Below are 23,082 nucleotides of genomic sequence, written 5' to 3'. Positions count from 1 at the left end.
CAACAGTTTTAATTTTCATTATTAAACAATGTTGGCACATTTTATGATGCAAACCAACAAATGTAACCATACCTACAGTCTGGACATTCAATACTTCTGCATTTGCTGTCTGAACGTTTGAGGGTAGATACAATTGCAGACTGCTTTTAGTTTGACGTTCTTTCAAACATGTTTGAGGCCTTGCTCCTTTTTTCTTGCGATCAACCTTTGCATCCCATTTGCTGTGTTTACGATATTTCCGGCTTTCATGCAAGCTCTTATATTCTGATTTCGCTTATCTTTTGTTATAGTGAAGGACGCATCTTGTGCTGGAGATTTGAATGCATCTTAAGGTGTCAGAGGCGCAAAGTTTAAATCAGAGTTTAATTTGAGCGTTTGGATGACTTAGTGGAATTGTATTTACACACACACACACACACACACACACACACACACACACACACACACACACACACACACACACACACACACACACACACACACACACACACACGCTGTTAATGGAGGACTGAAAGTGAAGCTGCTGTAGGAAGTGATTACACTGCTTGTTTCCTGTCCATGTTTTAGCAGTTAGCTGTGGTAGAGCTGCAGAGGGAATGTAGTATAAGGTCAGGCTGACAAGAGTAAGCAGCACATTGCATTGTGAAGCATTTGATCAGGTGACGCTGCAGCATCCACCTGTGAAGGGCTGCAGAAATATTTATCCACATTTGTGAAATAGTATGTAAGAACATGTTTGATACATAAAACATGCAGATTATGCTTTAAAGTAAGTGGCAATCGTATAAAGAGAATGTTGGAGGGTTTTCTGGCTGTGGTAATAAAGTATCCGAACATTGTTATGGCTGCTGTTTAAAGGAAGTGGTCTGAATGAGCTCAATCACTGCAGAGTTTCTACCTGTTCTGTGTTTGTATTAAGTCTGTATTTAATCTATTTAACTTTACAAGTGTTAATCTGCTTTTAAAAGTCAGTTTTCCCCTCTAGAAGATCAGTTTTCAACATATCCATACATACGGTCTGCTGCTTATTTGATAGATCTCTAAAAATAACGCTAAGGATCTCAAGCTGGCGTAACTTTCAATTGTCAGAGAGAAAAACGAGATTATTTTGTTCAAGTTAAACAGGCAGTCAGGCTACATTAAGGTAATGATGGCATGAAAAATCCCCGCCTCAGCTCACTGCCCCAGAACTTTTTATTTTCTCTTCATCAGTTTCTCATCATTTTGCTGTCTTGTACTGTAGCTTTCAGGAAGCGGTTAACCTTGATACAGAGGATGCTAGAGAGATCTATAACGGCTCACAACTCAAATGGAAAATTGAGGCTCATGCTCATTCATGTAGATACAAATTGAGAAATCGGTCTCCTTTTCGCCAAGACCTACATTTCTCTCTTTTCCTGAACCCTTAAAGGGATCATTTTGATGGAGTTTGTGATGCAAATTAATGGGAGAAAATAGAGTGATGAGGAGGACATATTTCTTAATTTTGGTTTTCACCTTGATGGAAACCAGTGTTTCTTCTGACAGATAATAGAAACTCTTAAAATAGAAAACAGTCAGTCTTCATTAAAGGAGGAAGTCAGCCCTTGGTTTTGTTGTACATTGAACTTAGGTGTCTCTAACTAGGACACCAAAGTGCATCTCTGCACTTTGTTTTGGTGCATCAGACCCATGCTAAATGTCAAGGACTCCCCTGTGTATCTTTCTAAAGATTTACTCCAAGTGTTAAGCTGCATCAAACTACTTCCCCATTTTATTTGCTGATTTATTTATATGTTTAAAGTAATAAAAGTTTATGGCTGATATTTACGAACCTTCTCTCTCCCCTTACTCAGGACGTTTACTGCTGCTGAAAGGATGATGATGACGACGATGATGGGAGGAGGCCAGGGCCGAAGGTGCATCCCTCGCTAGAATCATACTTACTCCCCAGAACTTCACCCCTCCACCATCCATCCACTACTGTCGTCCCCTCGCCCGACGCCATGGCCAACCACCTGGAGCTGATCCAGGAGCTGCAGCAGCTGGACAAGGTGCCCAGCATGGAGAGGCTGCGGGCGGCCCAGAAGAGGCGCACTCAGCAGCTGAAGAGATGGGCTGTGTACGAGAAGGAGATGCAGAACAAGAAGCGAAAGGCGGACAAGAAGGGGCGCAATGCCAAAGACCTCCATCTAGAGTCCAAGAGGCATGTGTCCTTTGCAGCCAGCGTGGCACTGCTGGAGGCCTCGGCCAGGAACGATCCGGATGAAGGTAGGGCCAGTAAAGAATATTTACGAGATGTACAAATTAGAAAATGGAAGTGAAGATTTACGGGGAAATGTGCTCTGTGTAGTGAACACGATAAATTACACAAGTGCTCTTTACACATGTGACCAATGTACTCACATAATCTAACAACTGAAGATTTACACTCACTGTAACACGGTAACACTGAAAATATGTGCTGGGGTTTCGTCCATAAGTGTAGAGTCAAATGCAGCACAAAGCTCGGTGATGCCACATTTGAAGAATTACTCTAATTTCAGCCACACCTCACTGCTTCAGCGTGATATCAAAATGCCAAGGTCAGAAAAAACCGATTCGCTGGGCCTGTCCACTGAAACTGCCAGTGGGACTCGTTACGTTCAAGCTGGATTTGTTCTGCTAGGAGAATGTTTTATCATTGTCAAATAATGGAGTTGTCACACTGAGATGTAAGTCTGCCAGTCTTTTAATTAAAATGTCTACGGATGGCCCCCCCCCTATTTGGAGATAATAATTGTTTTCTTCAGTACAAACAGCCCCACAATGCTGTGGCAGTGCTAACAGCATGTCAGTGATGCAGGAATAATAACAGGCTGATTATCATAGAGATATGACATCTAATTTAACTTTACTTTAACTTTAAATTAGATTGAACTCTTTTTTTTTTTTTTTATCGTAATGAATACAGCCCTAGCTGTGCTACTTTACAATCTTTGCCTGTGCAAGCTGTTGGTACAGATATGGAAACAGCCACAAGGCCAAAATAATTCTCACATAGCAGATGCGGCCCTGCGCTGCGTACACACAGACACGTGCACACATATGTACATGGACTGTGAATTTGCTCCAGCTGGAATGTTCTTAATGGCCTGTTAGATTTTATCATCTGTAACCTAAATAAAGGTCTGATGAAACCAGCATGCGATAAAAGGACATCACCTAATTGGGTTAAAGGAAAAGCTCTTTCATTACTATAAAAAAAAGTCATGTCGGTCATGTTGCTGTTGCTGCTGGTTCTGCTGCTGCCTCATTAGACACAGATAGGTGTTGTCGTGTGAGAGATTGTAGAGATGGTTTGCATAGCATTACATGGTTTATGTATTACCCTGCTGTGCAGTGTGTAGTTCTTCCAAAGTCTGCTGAGCCAATTAGACTTCAAACCAGGATGCTGTTGGAGTCATTCCTTTGAAAACTAGGAACATGCTACATCTACTCTTTTACTGTCAGCTTCTCTATTTAGACGTTGAAAAGCGATTTGAGAGATATTCCATGTATTCAAGTTCAGATTTATATGTAATGAATCATGGGGAAAATTAAATGTCAAAGGCTAGCTTTAAGGACAGATGAAACGCAGGGAAAAAAAGGCTTCAATTTATTTCATATGAAAGATATCTGAACTCTTTCAGTAAATCCCTTGTTCAATTTTATGAAGGCCATCCAGCCTTTGGGTGTTCATGTTTGGTGACTTTTAAAAGGAAAATCATTTTCATGATTTAACAAAAAGCTCGGCTGGTATTTGTCCAGTCTGTAGCCTTGACCAAACAACATCTGAGATTAAATTAAATGTGACGGGCAGGGTTTTGCTTTTTGATACAGTAGGCTGAATACAGATATAATGCTAGACAGTTGCTGTAGATATGCAGTTATTATACATTTTTCAGAAAATGTGCTTTAAAGAGTTGTGCATGCAATAACAAAATTAATTGGCTATGTACTCCACTGTAAACTACACTATTTCTGGAATAACCCACATCCCATTCAGTGGAAAGTACTCTTCACACCCTGCAGACCCTATACTCAGCCTTCTACCTCTGAGGAGAAGACACTTCGCTTCCACAACACTCATCCTGAAGCAATCGGCATCCTAAATGCGTCACTGGCTGCATAAACAAGCACCTACACTACCCGTCAACTCGCCACGTTAAGGAGAAGAGCCATATGGTTACTATAGTATGTATTGTTGTTACTGTTTTGCATTTGTGGCATGTGCTTTTGTGTACTCTTCTTGTTGTGTGTTCTCGGCCAATATATGTGTTGTTGTTGTTGTTGAGCACACCTACAACATTTACAAATGAACTGAATATATACTGAGCAACTGAGTATTTCACATGAAGATGTAGGGATTGCATTGTCAGTCTTTACATGTGCAATTTTTGTCTATAGCTGCAAATATCTCAAAATATATTGGATGGATTTCCAACAAATGTTGAAGATAATAATAATAATGGGTTCCATTTATAAAGCACTTCATATTTGATTTCAAATCCCGAAGTGCTACAAGTAGTGAGCATGAACAGTATAAATAAACATTACACAACACGGTAGAATTAAAGATGAACCCGATTGACTTTGGTCTCTCTTATCTAGCACCGCCACACGGTTGGTATTTGAAGTTTTGACTGAAATATCTTAACAACTACAGGATGGATCATCATGAACTTTGATCCACCATTTTGTTCCATCATGAACCTCAATAACTTTAGTAACCCTGAATTTTATTCTAGTGCTACCATCAAATTAAATTCCTTTAGTATTACAGTTTTTGACCCCATACTCACAAAATGACCGTTAATCTCAGCTGCACTTTGTTTCTAGTGCTTATAAGAAAATGTTAGTATGCTAAACCTGCTACAAATCCACATTTTAACATTGTCTGCGAGAACATACAGATGCTAGCATGACATTAGATGATATTTACAGATGCCATCAATTATTATGTAGTTCTGACCAATGTAAATAATGAACAGACTTTTCCCACCTTTGAATAGATGCAGCAGTGTCTCTTTGCTTTGGTTGGAGCATCACTGCTAACTGCAGAGGCTTTGTCAGTTCTCCTCACGGTGACAGTGCCAAGGCATCGAAACATTTGCCATCGGTGTCGCTTAATAAGGGTGACCATGAAAGGCAGAGAGATAAAACGCAAAGGGAGACAGGTTGTAATGTTGCCCACACAGCTCTGTGGCAGCTGGCTGGCTGATAATCTCCTCTCTCTCATTCCCTCCGGTCCCCAAATGCTCGATCAAGCATCGTGACTCCACACGCTATGCAGCTCAATGCTCACAGGCTCAGGGCTTCCTCCACCGAAATACTATGTGACAGTGCCATTCATTCTCCAATTGTACAGTCATTTCAAAGGAGATTATGTGAAAAAGAGAAATTGAATGTATATCAAGAGGAAAATGAGTTTTAGCATCTTTGAAAATCCTGACAATTTTGCATAACGTTATTTTTGCATGAATCATGACAACTATTCAGATCCCTAATCTTCAAAAACAATGTCCACCAAAGCCAAAATGAACAGTGGAATGTTACAAATGTGTTTAGAAATGAAAGGAGCCATTTATAATGTATTTTTCCAATGGAGAAAGGAAGGAAGGGAGCAGTAAAAACAACAGAGAGGCTGAGCTTGAGTTTAACCTGAGGCTGACTCCACCGGCCTAATGAGAGGAGAGGTTGGTTGGTAGGAGCGACTCCTGCTTAGTCCCTGATTGGTTGGCTGTAGTGAGATGTTTCCTGTGATTCATCCACTGCTCTCTCTTCTGTGTGGTTGCAGTCAGAGCATCACTGTGTAGACCTGAGGGTATGTGTGAGAGTGCACGCTGACAATTGTGTTTACATTGGTATGCATGTTTAATGCATGGAGTATTCGCTGTTTTTCGTCATTTGTAAGCTTCACTCTTGAACAGTAGATGTGTTATTACCTCCATTGAGAAGCTCATGTTTATTTCATTTTACTTTGTGTTAGGGAGTAGAATGGAACAAGGAAGAACCCATTCCATTTTGGAGCCCAGACAAAGCATGGAGCAGAGACAGAAATAGTTACTATTTATACTCTAGTTTGAGTGTGTTCTGCTTCCTCTGAAATACAACGTCCCTGTCATTATGACTTCCTCACTGGCGGCTTCAGGAGCAGACTCACCAGGCCGTGAGGAGATGCAGATAGTGGAGGACACCGTGTGTACTCGAGCTGAAGATGTGTTGAGGCCAGAAGATGGAGAAAATAAAAAGTGGGAATATTTGAAGTCGCATGAAAGTAGGGTTTGAATGTGTGCTGGTTTATTTGCTAGACTGACTTATTTGACACACAGAAGAGGCTTTGATTTGAGGAGAAAGAAAAGAGGGACAGTTGGAGAGGATTGGATGCAAAGGGATTCATCCTGAGTCCCAGCCCATTGCTTTGCCCCCCGGCTGCCACCACCCTGAACCCTCTGCCCCCCCCCCGCTGTGATGAGGGGTGATGGCAGTGAATTATTGTGAAGCACCTCGGTGTATCTCTGCACGGCTCCATGGCTATTGGGACTGATGGGTTTCTCCTCAGGAGAGCAGCTATCCTGCAAAGGAGCAGCAATAAGGGTCATAAAGGACAGTCAGCGCGCACGCACACACACACACACACACACACACACACACACACACACACACACACACACACACACACACACACACACACACACACACACACACACACACACACACACACACACACACACACACACACACACACACACACACCACAGGGAGTGGGGGCTGACCTGACATTTTCTCTTAACACTGCTGTGTTATCTGCTGAAGTTGTCAAACACCTCAGTTATGATTGAGGGAGCCAAGGGACTTGTGAAAAAGAGAAAAAAATAAAGGAACCATTTGAATTGTGCAAAAAACTTCACATGCACTGCTTCTATAAAAAAATATATACTACAAAATAAAAAAATTATGTTTACATTCATGCAAATTCTTATCCCAATTGACGTGAAAAGCATCTCAGTATACAGTTGCAAGAAAAAGTATGTGAACCCTTTGGATTCTCCACACATAGCGTTGTGTGTTCCTTCCAAACAACTCAACTTTGGTTTCATCTGTCCACAGAATATGTTGCCAGTAGGGCCGTGGAACATCCAGGTGCTCTTTTGCAAACTTCAAACGTGCAGCAATGTTTTTTCTGGACAGCAGTGACTTCCTCCGTGGTGTCCTCCCATGAACTCCATTCTTGTTCAGTGTTTTACGTATCGTAGATTCGTCAACAGAGATGTTAGCATGTGCCAGAGATTTCTTTAAGTCTCTATAGCTGACACTCTAGGATTCTTCTTCACCTCATTGAGCATTCTGCGCTGTGCTCTTGCAGTCATCTTTACAGGACGGCCACTCCTAGGGAGAGTAGCAACAGTGCTGAACTTTCTCCATTTATAGACAATGTGTCTTACCACGGTAAGACACATTGTCTATAAATGGAGAAAGTTCAGCATCAAGGCTTTCAGAGATACTTTTGTAACCCTTTCCAGCTTTATGCAAGTCAACAATTCTTAATCGTAGGTCTTCTGAGAGCTCTTTTGTGCGAGGCATGGTTCACATCTGGCAATGCTTCTTAAGAATAGCAAATTCAAAACTGGTGTGTATTTTTGATAGGGCAGGGCAGCTTTAACCAACACCTCCAATCTCGTCTCATTGATTGGACTCCAGGTTGGCTAACTCCTGACTCCAATTAGCTCTTGAAGAAGTCTTTAGCCTAGGGGTTCACATACTTGTTCCACCCTGCACTGTGAATGTTTACATGGTGTGTTCAATAAAAACATGAAAACATATAATTGTTTGTGTGGTATTAGTTTAAGCAGACTGTGTTTGTCTATTGTTGTGACTTAGATGAAGATCAGAACACATTTTATGACCAACTTATGCAGAAATCCAGGTAATTCCAAAGGGTTCACATACTTTTTCTTGCAACTGTAAATAATATCAGGCCATGGCAATGTAAACATTTGTTGAAGGGAATCATCTCTCTGATCAGCTGATTGTGAATGGGTGAAAACAGCATGGATGATAATGTCATTTGTAAATGCTGACTGCTTTTCAAAGTGTCCTTGAGTAGGTCATTGAAGCCTGAGCTGCTCCCCATCGATCATCTGGCGAGCAGTACTGTACGAGCAACTCTAACTGCTGCACACTGCTCTGATTCAATTTTCCTATTTAATACAAACCATTTACAAAGTTAAATAATTACTACCGAGTACACACTTTTGTGCCTTGAGGTTTTAAACGACCATTTGTGTACATTTTATACGAACCTTTGAGTAACATATAAGAACTAGTATGCACACTTTTTTCATATGATGTGTTGGTGCAACGTCCTTCATGAGGCATTGCTTTTAGAAAGATTCAGTAAGAACATTTTATAGTGAATATAAAACATCTGAAAAGGCAAGGCAAGGCAAGGCAAGGCAAGGCAAGGCAAGGCAAGGCAAGGCAAGGCAAGTTTATTTATATAGCACTTTCCAACACAAGGCAATTCAAAGTGCTTTACAAAAAATGAAAGAGATTAAGAAAATGGCATTTAAAATCAGTCATTAAAAAGAAAAGCTAATAAAATAAACATTAAAAGAAAAAATACATGAATAAAAGTTACAGTGCAGTCTAAGATATGAATAGTTCAATTAAAAGCAGCGACAAAAAGAAAAGTCTTCAGCCTGGATTTAAAAGTAGTCAAAGTTGTAGCGGACCTGCAGGTTTCTGGGAGTTTGTTCCAGATATTTGGAGCATAATAACTGAATGCTGCTTTACCATGTTTAGTTCTGACTCTGGGGACAGAAAAGATAACCAATTCAAGGTTGAAGCAGTGCAGTGGCCACAGAAGGAAGAGGAAGCAGATACCCGGAGAGTCTATAGGAACACAATCGTTTTTGTTAACTGCTGCAGCTGTTAGCAGATATTTCTCATGGGCATAGTAGTTTTGTTTTTTTTGAGAACCTAAATGATTACAAATATGTACGATGTGTAATATTCAGGGACTCCAGAACAACTCCACTTGTTTTACTTCTGAGACTGTTTGAAGATCCATAGTGTCATTATACACCTGTTGAATCCTCACGTTGTAGATCTGCAACATTTTACTTGAAGTTGTATATAAACCTTTTGTGATAATGTGAGCAGACAAAGACAGTTGTATTTTTACCCCTCCCTGACCCGGTCTGATTATCAACGCTCTGTGTTTCCCACTCCTGGAATCTATTTACGCATGGCAACACCCAGCTCACCAATTTCCACTTATTATTCCCCTCTTTAAATCACAACTTGTTAAATCCATATTCCATTTTTAGCCCTATGGCTTTTGCTTTTGGTTCACCACCTTTCCCCCTCCACCATATCATCACCATATAAATACAGAGGAGGAGACACTCCAGATTTCAGGACAGAAAAATACCCCAGCTGTGAAGGAAAATTCAGACATTGGTTGTATCTCCTTTTTTATTCTCTCTCTAGTTATTCGTGTGTAAATTAGGTCTCGGAGGAGCTTTTGTCTTCGTATACTGTCTTATTAAAGTGGTAAGGCCTTCTCCTCAAAGGCCATATATATGCTTAGCTGCTCCCAGGCATATGGCAGCAACAGAGTGGCAATAAAGAGACACAAGAGGGAAAAGAGCACGAGTGCAACGCAAACAAAATACACTTCAGATTGAACAAAACACTGACCACATTATTATACTGAACATGTTGCTTAACATTTGCTCTTCATACCAAATGCCAGTGGGGAAATGTACCAACCACTCGTATGGATATTTATGATAAATGAGAAAAAGCACACAGTTATATTGACATTTACAGTACTAGTGCAATATCCGTTAAGGGTGTGCTCATGCTGCTCTTTCTTAAGCAAATGAGTGTATGCACGTGTTTATGTTACACTCAGTGTATGCATCATGAGTGCAAAAGCCCCCATTTCATGTACAGGCCTCATTCAGGTCAATTCAAGTTTCATCAAATGTAAACACAAGGTCTTTAAGGAGCAAATTGGTTCCACTGCCTGTTTTTAAAGCTCTGATAGGTGCAATGATAATTGATACTGTTGGTACTTGTCAATGTCTCTAGGTATGTACATGTAGCCCTGTACATACGATGTCCTCTTGTGTTATCTGTTGTTTTATGTTCATGTTGTAACCTACTTGCTGCCATGTTGGACAGGTCTCCCTTGAAAAAGAGATCGAAATAAAGGTTTAAATAAAAAATAAATAAATAAATGAAGTCCAATTTCAGACTACAAGGACAAGAAGTCCTCATTCACACATCAGCAGCTCCCAAACTAGCTTCTCTGCTGTCATTAAGATTAATGAGCTGAGCATGTGATAATCACAGATCTCAGTTTATAAAATCAAACGGTCTGTGATGATGTATTTATGTCACCGTGTTTCTGCTCTCTGTGTTAGATGCAATGATTTGGACAAAGACAAAAGAGAATTGGTAAACTTCAAACATCTTTCACTTGCAGACTTAAAAGCAGCCAATAAAACCCCCCTGAAGCTTTTATGCACCACTTATTTCCAATACCTTCAAGTATCGTAACATATTTGATCTTATATAAAGACAAGTGAGAAGTGATGCACGGGCTTGTTTTTGGAATGCAGGATTTATGTGAAATATGTCCCAAGTTTCGTATTAATGATGAGGCCGATCTGTTGTTATAAGGATTTTTCAATGACATTCATGACCAAGACCTGTCCTATTTATAAATTATTGAGACACTCAAATATGAAATTGACATCTGTTATGCCACTGGCAATACAAAACAACCCAATGATTTGTGGAGGATTTTGACCAAGAGAAGTTTTAGCTCAGCACTAACTAACCATCCGTAACAGGAGGTTGTTTACCCGCTCGCCCAGCTAAGCTAATGCGTCCTCTGACCTTTGACAACTGTGGCGTAAGCTGGCCGGTCTGGCTCTTGCATTCTGTGTCGCAGCACAAATAACAACAAGGGTCAGTACTGTGTTTGGACACAGCTGTGTTTAAATCCTTTGAAATGAAGAATCATGGCTCTGTCTGCTGCTGTGGCTCGGAGCTTCAGAGCAAACATTCACAGATCTTACAAACACAATATCACGTTTAGAAAATACAACAACAGAAATGCACAGACAACCAAATACTGAAGGGCAAGGTCGCACAGAATACTAACCACAATACATAGGTTACCAAACACTTAAAATGTGTCCATGGAGACTCAGTCCCATAGTGTTGCAAAGTTCACATTTTTGTATTTTCCTTATTTTTTCATTGGTGATTTTGTTACAGTGTGTTGGTTAGGCTCTCGATCATTTCTCATTTGACTGATAATGCTGGTTGGGCTCTACCTTTTTCTTATGTTTAGCTATATTTTACATTGCTTTCCCCAAAATATGTTTGCAAAATTCTGTAGCACATGGAACCTTTTTCAATAATCCTTTGTGTATTTCTAAAGCTGAAACATTTGACATTAACAATTAATTGATTATTCAGGTAGTCAACGGATAGAAAGGTAAATGCATTTAATTATTTACATAATTTCTTAAGACTTATTGGCTTAAACTTCCTGAATCAATACTTTTTTTAATGTATTTATAATTGTGAACATAATATCTTTGTACTTTTGACTTTGAAAGCTATCAAACAGTACATGATATTTTGGCTTATTGTTCTCTGGTAGGCTATAATTCATGCCTCCCACTTATCCACTGGCCAAAGGATATCAATAAAATAGATGTATAATCTAACAGTGTTTTTTTAATCTTTCTATTATGTGAGTTCAGAGCTGCACTGAGATCTGAGACCAAATCTTTATTAAGTCTATACAGTGAAAATATGCATTAATGTAAGACATGGTATAATGCCATAAACCTCCCTCCGGATTATTTGTTCATATGCTTATAAAACTGAAGATGATTGTAACCATTTTTAATACCGCTGCATCTCTCCTGGTGACAAAATGAAGCTGCTTCACACAAGGCCAAATCAAGGCCTCTTCACCGCAGGCTCTTTGCATTCTTGCTTTTTCTCTAGTGCCATCAACGTTGATTTTATGTGACATTTCTTAGCCGTTGATTATTTAAGTGGGTTTCGGCCGCGACAATGACAGGGTTGAGAACCAAGGGTAAAATAATTGTATCCTCGTCTTGCTGGTGTCTTTTGAATGCTTCTCTGATTAGGAGGACTAGTCTTCCTCTCCTGACATCTGTGAATTTGTATTATTTTCAAGCAGGCTGCTGTCATCACTATTCCTGCAATTACTATTGATATTCTTCTTTCCTTTCTGTTCCTGTCCAGCCTTTGTGATTAGGCCAGCTTTCAGGTCTCCCCCCCCCCCCCCACCCCCCTCTATGTGTATGGGTGTTGCTGCGCCGCCTGGTTCACACTGGCACGGCTGTCTCCTCCTCACCGAGCTGCTTCACGTACCTCAGGCAGAGAGGACTGACTCATCCTGGTCATATAACATCAGCTGGGATGTTTGAAACATACAAAAGTGGAAGTATTGAGGTTGGTTGGGATTAAGGAGTGTAAATGTTTGTCAAGTTTATATTAAGGAGCACATTTAAAAATAACCAAGCTGATTTAAAAAGAGATTAATTAATACACAGGATCAAATAAAAAATCAAGAGTATACATGCATATTTAATAAAAGCTTCACATATCAAATAGCATTGCCAAAAGCAAAATGAAATACTAGAGATGTCCCGATCCGATCATGTGATCGGGGATCGGAGCCGATCACGTGATTTTCAAAAGATCGGAATCGGGAGAAAAAAATCGGGGATCGGGAATTTTTTTAATTTATTTTTTATATAAAATATTTGTATTTTATTTAATGTTACAAAACTAAAATGACCATGTTCACGTCTTAAAGTCATCCTGAGGCCTTAGTTTTGGTTTAAAATTACACAACATCATGTATGTGTTGCTTCTTTTGGGCTTGTTTTCAGACCTGGTTGCTTATTTCTCTCAAATCTGGCAACAGAGTGGGCGCAGTGTCTAATAGTAGCAGTAAGCTAACGAGAGGCTACGTTCAGCTGGTGACTCGGGAGTCGGGACAGAGAAAATGTCAGGAGTTTGGAAGTATTATAAAATTGAAAGCGAAGGCAGTGTAACAGCCAGATGCAATGTTTGCAAGGCGGAGGTTCTGCGTGGTGGAAAGAACAGAGCTACGTTCAACACGACCAATCTAATACGCCACCTGAGAAACAAACACCAACAACAACACGACGAGTACACACAGCGGCCACTCAGGTAACGGCACTGAAACCGACACTTTCAGAGACTTTTAAAAGGAAAGAGAAACTGCCCCAGAACAGTGAAAAGGCCAAACAAATAACAGCCAAGATAGCTGAATTCATCGCGTTGGATGACCAGCCGTTATCTGTTACCTTTTTTTTCTTCTTAATGCATTGCATAAAGATCGGATCGGGAAAAATCGGTATCGGCAGATTGTCAAAATCAAATGATCAGAATCGGATCAGGAGCAAAACAAGGTGATCGGGACATCCCTATGAAATACACACCAAAAATGTCGCCAGGCATACATTCATGATGGAAAATGAACAGGCTAAAATAAGAGACAATGGAAGAGAAATATCAAACTTAGTGAAAAACTATTTCACATTTTAGGTCCAACAACTAAAAAAAGATTGATCACCTTAATTGTAATAACTGGGAGCTTTGAACGGACAGCTGTTATTGGTTACCAGATTCAAGGGGTCATGAGGTTCGAATAGAGATCAGCAGTTCAGAAATGTAACCAGTCCATGATGTGCTTTGAAGACAAACAAGAGAACCCAGAGAAAAGAGGCCGGTTTGTGATATTGTGTCAGTGTTTGGTGCAGTCCGTTGAAAGAGCCGTATGCATTGGACCGTGTAAAGTTTGCCTTGTTTAGCTTCATCATTTGTTGTGTTTCTTGGCCGTGTAACTGTCACACAACAACAAAGGGTCATTTATGAAACTTCAGCACTTCACTGACTGTCTCTGCCACATTGTGTCCTCTCGTTTCAGTACAGCCCTCATTTTCTTCTTTTCATGTCCATTTCTTTCTGCTTCATTAGCCCCTTTTCAGACTGCTCACTGGAAGCCACACTATTGCTGTTGCTATTCACTGTGGTTATTAGTGAACTGTGCTGCACTAAGCGGTAGTCTGCCTATGAGCTCCAGAGACCTCCTCCCTCTCCCCTCTCTTCTTTCACATCAGTCAAATATCCAGGGAGAGCCCCGACTCTCAACTTAACTCCCATTTCCATGGTAACTGAGGCAGACGTAGAGAGGTCCAGGCAGCCGTGGCCCCGAGCTGCTCAGCTGAAAAGAAACAAATTGTGCACCATCATTCTCGCTGCTGCACAGGATAATATGTGAGAGCCTGAAGGACATGACTGCTGGGTTGAATCATCTTCAAGTTAAACTGTCATGGGGGAAAGTGAATGGTTTGATCCAAATGACGTTCCAAGTCCTTCGATGAAAGGTTACAAGATAAACGTCCATTAAATATATACAACTTATTGAGAAAGTGAGCTTAATTCTGAGAAGTGAAATGATACATGGAAAATACATGGAAGATGCTTCAAATGTAAGGATATAAAGGTGTCTTAGGGGACACAGATGTCAGATATGTAAAAAATCATCGGATGAAGATTTTCTTTCAGAAGTATCAGAAACTAAATGTGTTTTGGGAAATAGTACTTTAAGTTATAAAACACATGGAAAGAATGGTAGGTGTTTATGAGTTGAATAACACTATTAAAGATAAAATAAAACGACAAAGACTGTCTACTTAAAAAAAAGCACATATATAGAAAACAAAGATCCCCTAACCTTAGCAAAATACTCATTTTAAACCAAACTACAATGTTTTTCTTATTATAACCAGGTCATTTTTTACCTAAAGCTAATCAAACCGTAACTATATTTTTGATAATAGCATAAAACTTGTTGCTAAAATGAGGATGTGGGGAAGGTTGTGCTATTCATACAAAACTAAGAGCTTATAATTGTTGAAAAATGCACACCTCGGTAAAAGAAAAACATTACTAAAAGTAATTTAAATTGCACATTACTGCATTCACACAACGTATGAAATCAAAACAGACACAAAATAAATATAAGTGACACTGAATGCTTTGTATAAACTTCAATTGTGATAAGTCTCCACATATGAAGAGTAACTGAATATGTTAAAAATAATTTGTTTAAATCCCTCCAAATGTTCAGTGCTCACTTCATTATGCAGACAGGCAATCGTCTTTGAAACTCTGTGGTGTTTGAAGCCCACCTGCCGCATGCTGGCCTGCTGCAGGCGTCTAAGTGGCAGTCAGGGTGATCCGCTGCTGACAATCCTGCGACTGCCTGATCAGCACCCTGCTGCTCCCCCACTCTTCCTAAACCACCTTGTAACATCTCCCAGTGTCTCTCCACCTGCTCCCCCCACACAGCAAATCCTGCAATAGGATTCTGGATTATCCAACCAGGATTAGGCCTCACCAATCCAAACAGGGGCAGCGTGTTTCATCAACAACACTTACATTGATAACGCTCAAGAGGCCCACTGACCTTTTTAATTGTATGTTGTGAAACTCAAGAAACACCTTTGGACTGGGAGGATAGATGTCAAAGGATTTAAAGGCTTTATTTAGCATATGCACGATAGCATGTTGGCAATACAAATTGGGCTCTTTCAATAATGCAACATACAATAAACCAACCTAAAAAGAAAATAGATATAGAATAGTACACTAAAATAATGTGAAAGACATAATAATGGAGGTACGATTCAGGCATAAGTAAAACATATTCATAAAAGATGGAATTGGCCAAACAGGATGACATTTGAAGCAGAGAGTACATTTTTCAATATCCTGTCTATGACAACAGATCTTTATTAATAGTACGTTGAAAAATATGTTGGTGATAAATGAACTCGTACACTTTGCTCCGATTGAGGAAGTGAACATTTGTATTGCTTTGGTTTTCTTCTTCTTCTTATTGTTATTATAAGTCATTAAAACTAAACCTATATGGATTTGATAAGGGATTTAAACTCAGGGTCAGAAAAGCAGATGATGTGCTCAATTCAGATTTATTAAAATACCAATAATAACCTCAACCCTACTCTATGCCATCTAGTTATTACTGGAGCCATTAAACCCAAATGGGGTCAGTGGACTGGAGCTGAGCTGGGATGAACAAACTGCTGCTGGGTTTATCTTGAGGAGCTGCAAACAGCAGGCTGAGAAATATACCTCGATGCTTTTAGCCTCAGAAACCCTCAATGGAACAACCTTTTTCATATTTACATCAAAACACATTAGAAGAAGTAGCAGAAGTAGAAGAAGTAGAACTTAGCTTTTAAGAATTGTTTTTGTTTGGACTACACTACAGTGTTATGAACGAGCTGTTTGTGGCGATTAAATCAAATTGCATCCAAAGACACTTTGGCTTTGAAGTGGACTGTAATGCTTTGCACTTTATGAAATGGTCGTAAACACAATGAAAGTTGAAAGAAAAGATCAAAATGATGCAACAGATGAAGATTTATCAGATTTCACACAACTCTTTCTGGATCCACAGAAGGCTTTACACTTCATACGCTGTAGCACTCTGATAGACCAGAGCCACATGTGACTCAGGTTCAGGTGAGTTTTAGCTCTAAGTTTATTCATCACTAAAGATGTCCCACCCTTGTCTCGCAGTCGCTCCCAGGCACTTAGTCTTATTTTATTTTCCTCCCTCTCTTCCCCTATACCCAGTGGAAGCCTGCTTGCTATCTCAACGTCTTTTAATAAGCATGCTGGAGCTAATTAGAGGGAGCATTGCTGCATAATCCAGCGTATTACTGAGACAAACAATACTGACCTTCTCTCTCAACTTTATGTTGCATATATTCTTTTCTTTCTACTACCATAGATGTACAGACTTGAACAATACTTTTAAATTGAATTTACACTTGAAGAACATTCATTGATTATGTCTATAATCTTTTGTTTAATATAAAATAAAGCCTGCACAACGCAGTCTTAACTGAATTATAAGAGCTGATGTGGCATTTGTTGTTTAGTAGATTTCCAGAGTACTTATTGAAACGTAAGATTGATTATTTTTAAATGGTGTTCTGGCGCTCTCCATCTGTTTCTCCACCTGATGTGACTCTGCACTGATACGGCTGATTATGAAGCCTGGATTGGTTCCTGGTCTCAAGGTCTACTACAATATACAAACTAGTGGCATGGCTACAAGGATGGAAAAACATGCTAACCTGCTTAGCTTGCTCGTGTTAGCATTTAGCTCCAAGCAATCGCTGGGCAGCAACAGCATATGGAAGTAAACATATAGTCTTGTTTACACGCTATCAAGGTCTGTTATTGCTGAATCAAGAACATTGGTTATAATAATCTTTCCTTTCGGGTTTTTTTAACTGCTATTTATGCTTTCAGTGTGATCTATGTCCTAATTGAATATAGATTAACAGCGCCAATGCAAAGCAAACAAATAAACCCAGACAGTGTTGCCAGTGTCATATGGAAATAAATTGTAAAAAGTCTCCATTATTTGAGACGAGTTAACTTGATGGGATTGAGTTTTAATCTTTATTTCTTCATTTCATTCATAGTGCCAGCTAAAAGAAAACGCTTGTGATTTGTCATTGTGTCCTCGCAATGTCAGCAGGCCGCCTTATTGCCGGATTGTTTTGTTTATAACATCATTAAGAGTGCTTTAACCGGGTCTACCTTTCAGAGCGAGTTCCAATTATCTTTCCAAATCGAAACGTGAGCTCATTGCAGTTAGTTATGTTTGTTCTATTTCAGCATTAATATGCTCCTGGTGACCCAGAGGACGGACACCTGCTGCATCCCAATCCACTGTTTGTTGTGTCTCACAAGGCCTGCCCTCTCACTACATCTGCTAAAGCAGTGTAACATACAATTAAAGTCCCTTAAGAGCTCATCATGTGGAGGATAATTATATCACACAGTGGAATGCTAATTATATCAACGATCTTCGTCCTACTAAAACCAATGTCATTTAGCTGCTACTTATGGACGCGCTGGTGTCCTACTTTCTGCACAGCCGACAGGAAAGCAAATCGGGCTACCTTGCCTGAAGAGCCTTTGGAACATAATTATGTTTTCTCTGCAAACACTGCTCTGTTTGGCACGTTTAGGGCCATTTCACTATTTCTAAGATTGAAGGTTTTAATTTGTGGTAACTGATGCGCAGTGATGAATATGTTTTCTACATTAGCCTTTTTCCATTTGCAGTGAATAAGTGAAACACTAATGAATAAGGGTTATGGCAAAAACTCATGATGATAGAAATAAAATCTAGTAATATATTGATCAATTAGTTTGGTATCGCAACTGGGAATAGATATATTCATAGGTAAGAGTGATTTCCAGATCATTTCAAATGTTTCTTCACATACACAGTCTGCATATATTGATTTTTGGTGAGGAACCTATACAAATGGCTCCTTTCTCCTATCCTAGGAAAGATCTAATAGTAAAAAAATGGCTGCTTATCTTTAAAGACATATAAAGGCTTACTTAAGTTAAGGTTTATGTTCATTTTCTCTTCAGTTCTCCTGAGTAGGAATTTCCTAGAAAAAACAACTTAAAGAGTCATACAAAAATGATCCCCTCAATCCCAGCCTGTTTTTTGTATCTTTCATTTCATTTTACTCTGTTAGAACAGTTATTGGCATCAACCTCCTACCAGGTGCCAGATCATAAACTAAAACTATAAAAATGGAAAATACAACGGGGAGAAATTATGAAAGTAGTGTGAAAGCTGGCAAATCCTGTTTCAAAAATAAGATTGAATTGTGGGTTAACTTTCACCCACTGGTGAGCACCATTACCCTAAAGGCCCTGACACACCTACCCGATTTTGGGAGTCAGAGGCCATCAGAGGCAGTCGGGCATTTGCGGCGCCCTACTCAGGTTGGTGTGTCCCGCACATGATCCCGCACCGTCGTTGCTTTACGGCACATTCTCACACCTCCCGCGGCCGAATCGGCCAAAGAAAGTCGGCCAAAGAAATCACTCTGATTGGCTGTTGCCTCTTTTGAATGACGAATACACACTACCGCTGCCTGCTGGTAAGGACAGTTATTGCCACTCGTCGACTGAAGTCTTTGCTGTGTGTTCGTAGGCGGGCGGCGTAGCCGACACAGGCGACGTAGCGGACGTAGACGAGTAGCGGACGTAAAAGTCGGGACGCCTTCGGTACGCGTTCTTTGGTCTCAGGTTGGTGTGTAGCGACCAAAGAGATGTTAACTTGCTGAGTGAGGTTGTTTTCTTACAGAGGCCCTATGTTGCTGCTCACATGCACAGTACAGGTGTTGGCATTGACTTGTTGCATGCTTGAAATGCATTCACAGTAGCGCCTACCCTCTAATCAGTGATAATGTAAGCAAGCCATAGTAACCCTTTAATTGAAAGACAAACATAACATTTAACATGTGTCCTCCATAATGTTAAAGGTAAGGGACCGACCGTTAAAAGTGCTAATGCCCGACAGCTAAAGCTGGATAGGAGCCCACCACAGATATTGACAGTAATTTTCCTTTTAGCACAGACTTTTGGTTAACTCAATGATGCCATGAAATATGATTTCAGAAATACGTACAAAAATGTATTTTTCCAATTTTGAACAATGGAAATATATTTAAGTGAGGAGCATGAAAATCACAGTAACAGTTAACAGAATCACTTAGAGCATCCCTGAATATATCGCCCTTGTCTCTATATTAAGTTTGACCCATTTTGAAATGATTTATCGTGCACGTAGTACTGTAAATTCTCAGTGTTTCCTGCAGTACTTTACAATCTGACCTCAGCAGCATATCGGTGTTTCAAAGGGATTATAAACCACAGTGACATTTCAGATTTATTACACAAACGATTCCCTCAGTTATCAGATAATATCAGAGATTTAAGGGCTTCTGTGGCAGCTATTATTGCTGCACAACAAATGTTTGTCTCTTCAATAGAGCAAAGAGAGATACTCTGAAAATCAATTCTCCACTTGGATTGTGCTGCGTCACACGGCCCCTCTTCATATCACAATCTTTACTTGATCCTCACTTCACCGGCCGCTCCCCCTTATCAGTGATCGATGAGTGTGAGATATGAGCCTACAGGGGCATCACTGTGAGACAGCATCTTAAACTAAACCCTGACAATAACAACATCCATGCTATTAACTGTACACTTGCTAAAAAAGGGGATCATTTTCACCACAAGAGACATGCAGCTGTTATGTACTGTGTTAAAATTGTTATTATCCGTGCATGCAATATGCTGCGATGTGAGGCTCCCTCATCAATTTACCTGACAGGGATTTCCTAAACAGGAATAAGTAGACTCATAAAAATGAATCCTGAAATGAACCCTGAAAGATCCTCATCTGCGTAGCTGCAAAGATAAAAGGTTTCAATACTTGTAAAAGCGATTCAATTTCACAATGGGAGCTGAAATGATAAAATGATTTATGTGAACTCCACAGTGTGATAAATGACTGCACAAACCAGTAAAAGGACCATTATTTAGAATTCAATCTCTGTGGTGCTCAGTGATTTCATTTATTTTGTAAATTGTTAAAAAACAACTTTTTGTGGAGATTTCCTTAGAGATGTGTTGAAATAATCTGAAAGATATGACCCTTCCCTGTCAATAAATATAAATTTAACATAGCCTATCACATAGGGCTGCTCAATTAATCGTATTTTAATCGCAATTACGATTATGGCTTGCAACAATTACAAAAACAACGTAATCGAAATAAAACGATTATTTTTGTTATTATTATTGCTTTTTTTCTTTTTTTTATAATTTTTCTTTTTTATAATTTTTCAGTTGAGTTATATTTAAAGTTCAGGGTAATCAACTGTTAAAAACATACTGTTCACATTTTTTTTCTCCAGTATGTTTTCAAAGTAAATGGATAATCGTTTTTAATAATCGTGATATCAATTATTGATCCAAATAATCGAGATTATGATTTTTGCCATAATCGAGCAGCCCTACTATCACGTACAATGTGTTGGTGCGCTTACTAATAGAAGTGCGAGTGTTACATAGTGATGTCACTATGTTAAATAAGTAAACAAAGGACTCCAATGGATGAGTTTCAGGCAGGGGGGAGTGTGTGGGAGAGAGATTTGAACCAATGCAGACCTTCACATGCACAAAACCCTATATAACACACTACAGGAAGGGGAAGACTCTCAAAAGCACAATAGGGCCCCTTTAATGTTCATTGTCTGATACTCATCCATAACCACAGACGGTGATGTTACTGCTCTGATGTTGGACAGTATGCATCAGATGCTCTTCAGGTTTTATAATAAGTTCTGTGCAAATGTACAAGGCAATACGGCAACATATAAACCATAAAGTACCTATTAAAGCAGGGATGGGCAAATGGCGGCCCGCGGGCCGCATGCGGCCCCCACCTCCTCTTTTTGCGGCCCTCAGATTAATGTATAAACAACGTAATTAATAAAACAATTTTTTTTTTTTTAAATAGTACTGATACCGTCCACTAGACTCCTAGTTACGTCGCGAGCTGCGTAGATGATTTCAAATAATCTGTGACGCATTTGTGTGTATTGTGTTTGTTTCCCGGGGAAACCCTCACAAGAAACACCGGCTGTTGTTATGCCTGATGTGACGTTAAATTGCCTCTTGTAATCATGCCTTTACAAGCTTAAAAGTTGTTTTTATCATCTGAATTTGGCGAAACAAGTTTAATATTCTTAAAACCAAGACTTTGTTTATTTGAAATCAGATGAAAACAAACTGCCGTGTTATCTATGATTACTACGCTTTTCATTCATAATTTCAGCGGGAGGGAGGGGGAGTGGTGCTGAGGAACAGCAGAGTGTGGGCTGACAGGTGTCTGTGTTGACATTCCCCTTATTGTGGAATAAGGGGAATGCAGAGACTGGCTACAAGTGTTTTAGGTTCAAGTTAGACAACTAATGTCTGGGTTAGTGTTCATGACTTCATGTGTATGTCATCTAATGGTTAATCTCAATACACACACATTTTCCGTGCTTTCCAATAGTTTTAAATAGTTTTATTCCACTGTTTAATAACCTGTTCAATACAAACATAGTGATCTTATTAGAGGATGTTCCCGTTTTTTGGGGATGTTCCCTTTGATTGTAAAATGTCAATGAAGATGTCAGACTTAGTATATTTGTTAATAATTACATACAACACATGGCATTTTTGTGTGTGTGTGTTCCAAGTGAATCTGCGGCCCCCTGGTGGCCAGTACATCAATGATGTGGCCCCCACCACCATCAAAGTTGCCCATCCCTGTATTAAAGCATGATTTTGCTTTGTTTAGGTGCACTGCAGTAAAGAGGATTTACAGTTTTAATAAGAGCCGCCATAAAAAATACAGAAGTTCCTGAAGTGTGTAATAATCGTGATATTCATGGCTCCACTTTGGAGCCTTGATTACTGGTATGAATAACCTCTTATCAATAATCAGGAAACTTACGACCAAAGTATCTTGTGTATAGAGTGCATTCACTTGGGATTTGTTTCCAACACACACACACAGTATTGTGGAGGCACAGTAAGATAACAGGAAGGAAGGGTGTGTTTCTCTCCCTGCGCTGTTGTTTGTTGATGTATCTTTTATCTTTTGGGAAGCATCTCGCTCAGCTCCGTCTCCTCCCTCGATGGGAATTTACGGGCCCTGCCCAGGAACACACGTAGGAGATTTCTGCAGCGTTGTGTTGCTGGCTTTTGGTCATTGTAGATAATCACCATGGTGACCCCCTGGATGTAATGGATTGATTTTGAAAGATTTTTCTGTGTGTGTTTGCTCTGTCCCACAGGGTGTTGGTACAGATAGGAATCACACTCAGGGTTTGTGTCGCCAGCTCTATTTTACTTTCTCTATTCCTCTGCAACTCTCAGCACAATGTATCTGTCTGCCTGATGAACAACATTTGTAGCCCCCGTGCGCGTCTCTGTCAGGGTTTCTATGATTTATTCTCTAACATCTATTTTCATCATAAAACTCATATGCCAAGGGTAAGATAAAAG

At 39.7% G+C, this 23,082-nt stretch overlaps 1 protein-coding gene across 4 annotated transcripts in view; it reads left to right on the top strand.

The window, feature by feature from the left end:
- Window positions 1-23,082, top strand: part of ppp1r16b (protein phosphatase 1, regulatory subunit 16B) — a 104,011-nt gene that overhangs the window by 44,217 nt on the left and 36,712 nt on the right. For all 4 annotated transcript variants that reach the window (XM_034198342.1, XM_034198344.1, XM_034198343.1 and 1 more), the window contains one exon: window positions 1,836-2,250. In XM_034198342.1, the coding sequence (XP_034054233.1) occupies window positions 1,986-2,250 (265 nt within the window). In that variant the 5' untranslated portion in view covers window positions 1,836-1,985. The remainder of the gene's footprint in view (window positions 1-1,835; window positions 2,251-23,082) is intronic.

Source organism: Gymnodraco acuticeps, unplaced genomic scaffold (assembly GCF_902827175.1).
Source record: "Gymnodraco acuticeps unplaced genomic scaffold, fGymAcu1.1, whole genome shotgun sequence".
NCBI lineage: Eukaryota > Metazoa > Chordata > Actinopteri > Perciformes > Bathydraconidae > Gymnodraco > Gymnodraco acuticeps.
The sequence above is the reverse complement of the archived record's forward strand: the minus strand, read 5'-3'. Positions and strand labels throughout refer to the sequence as shown.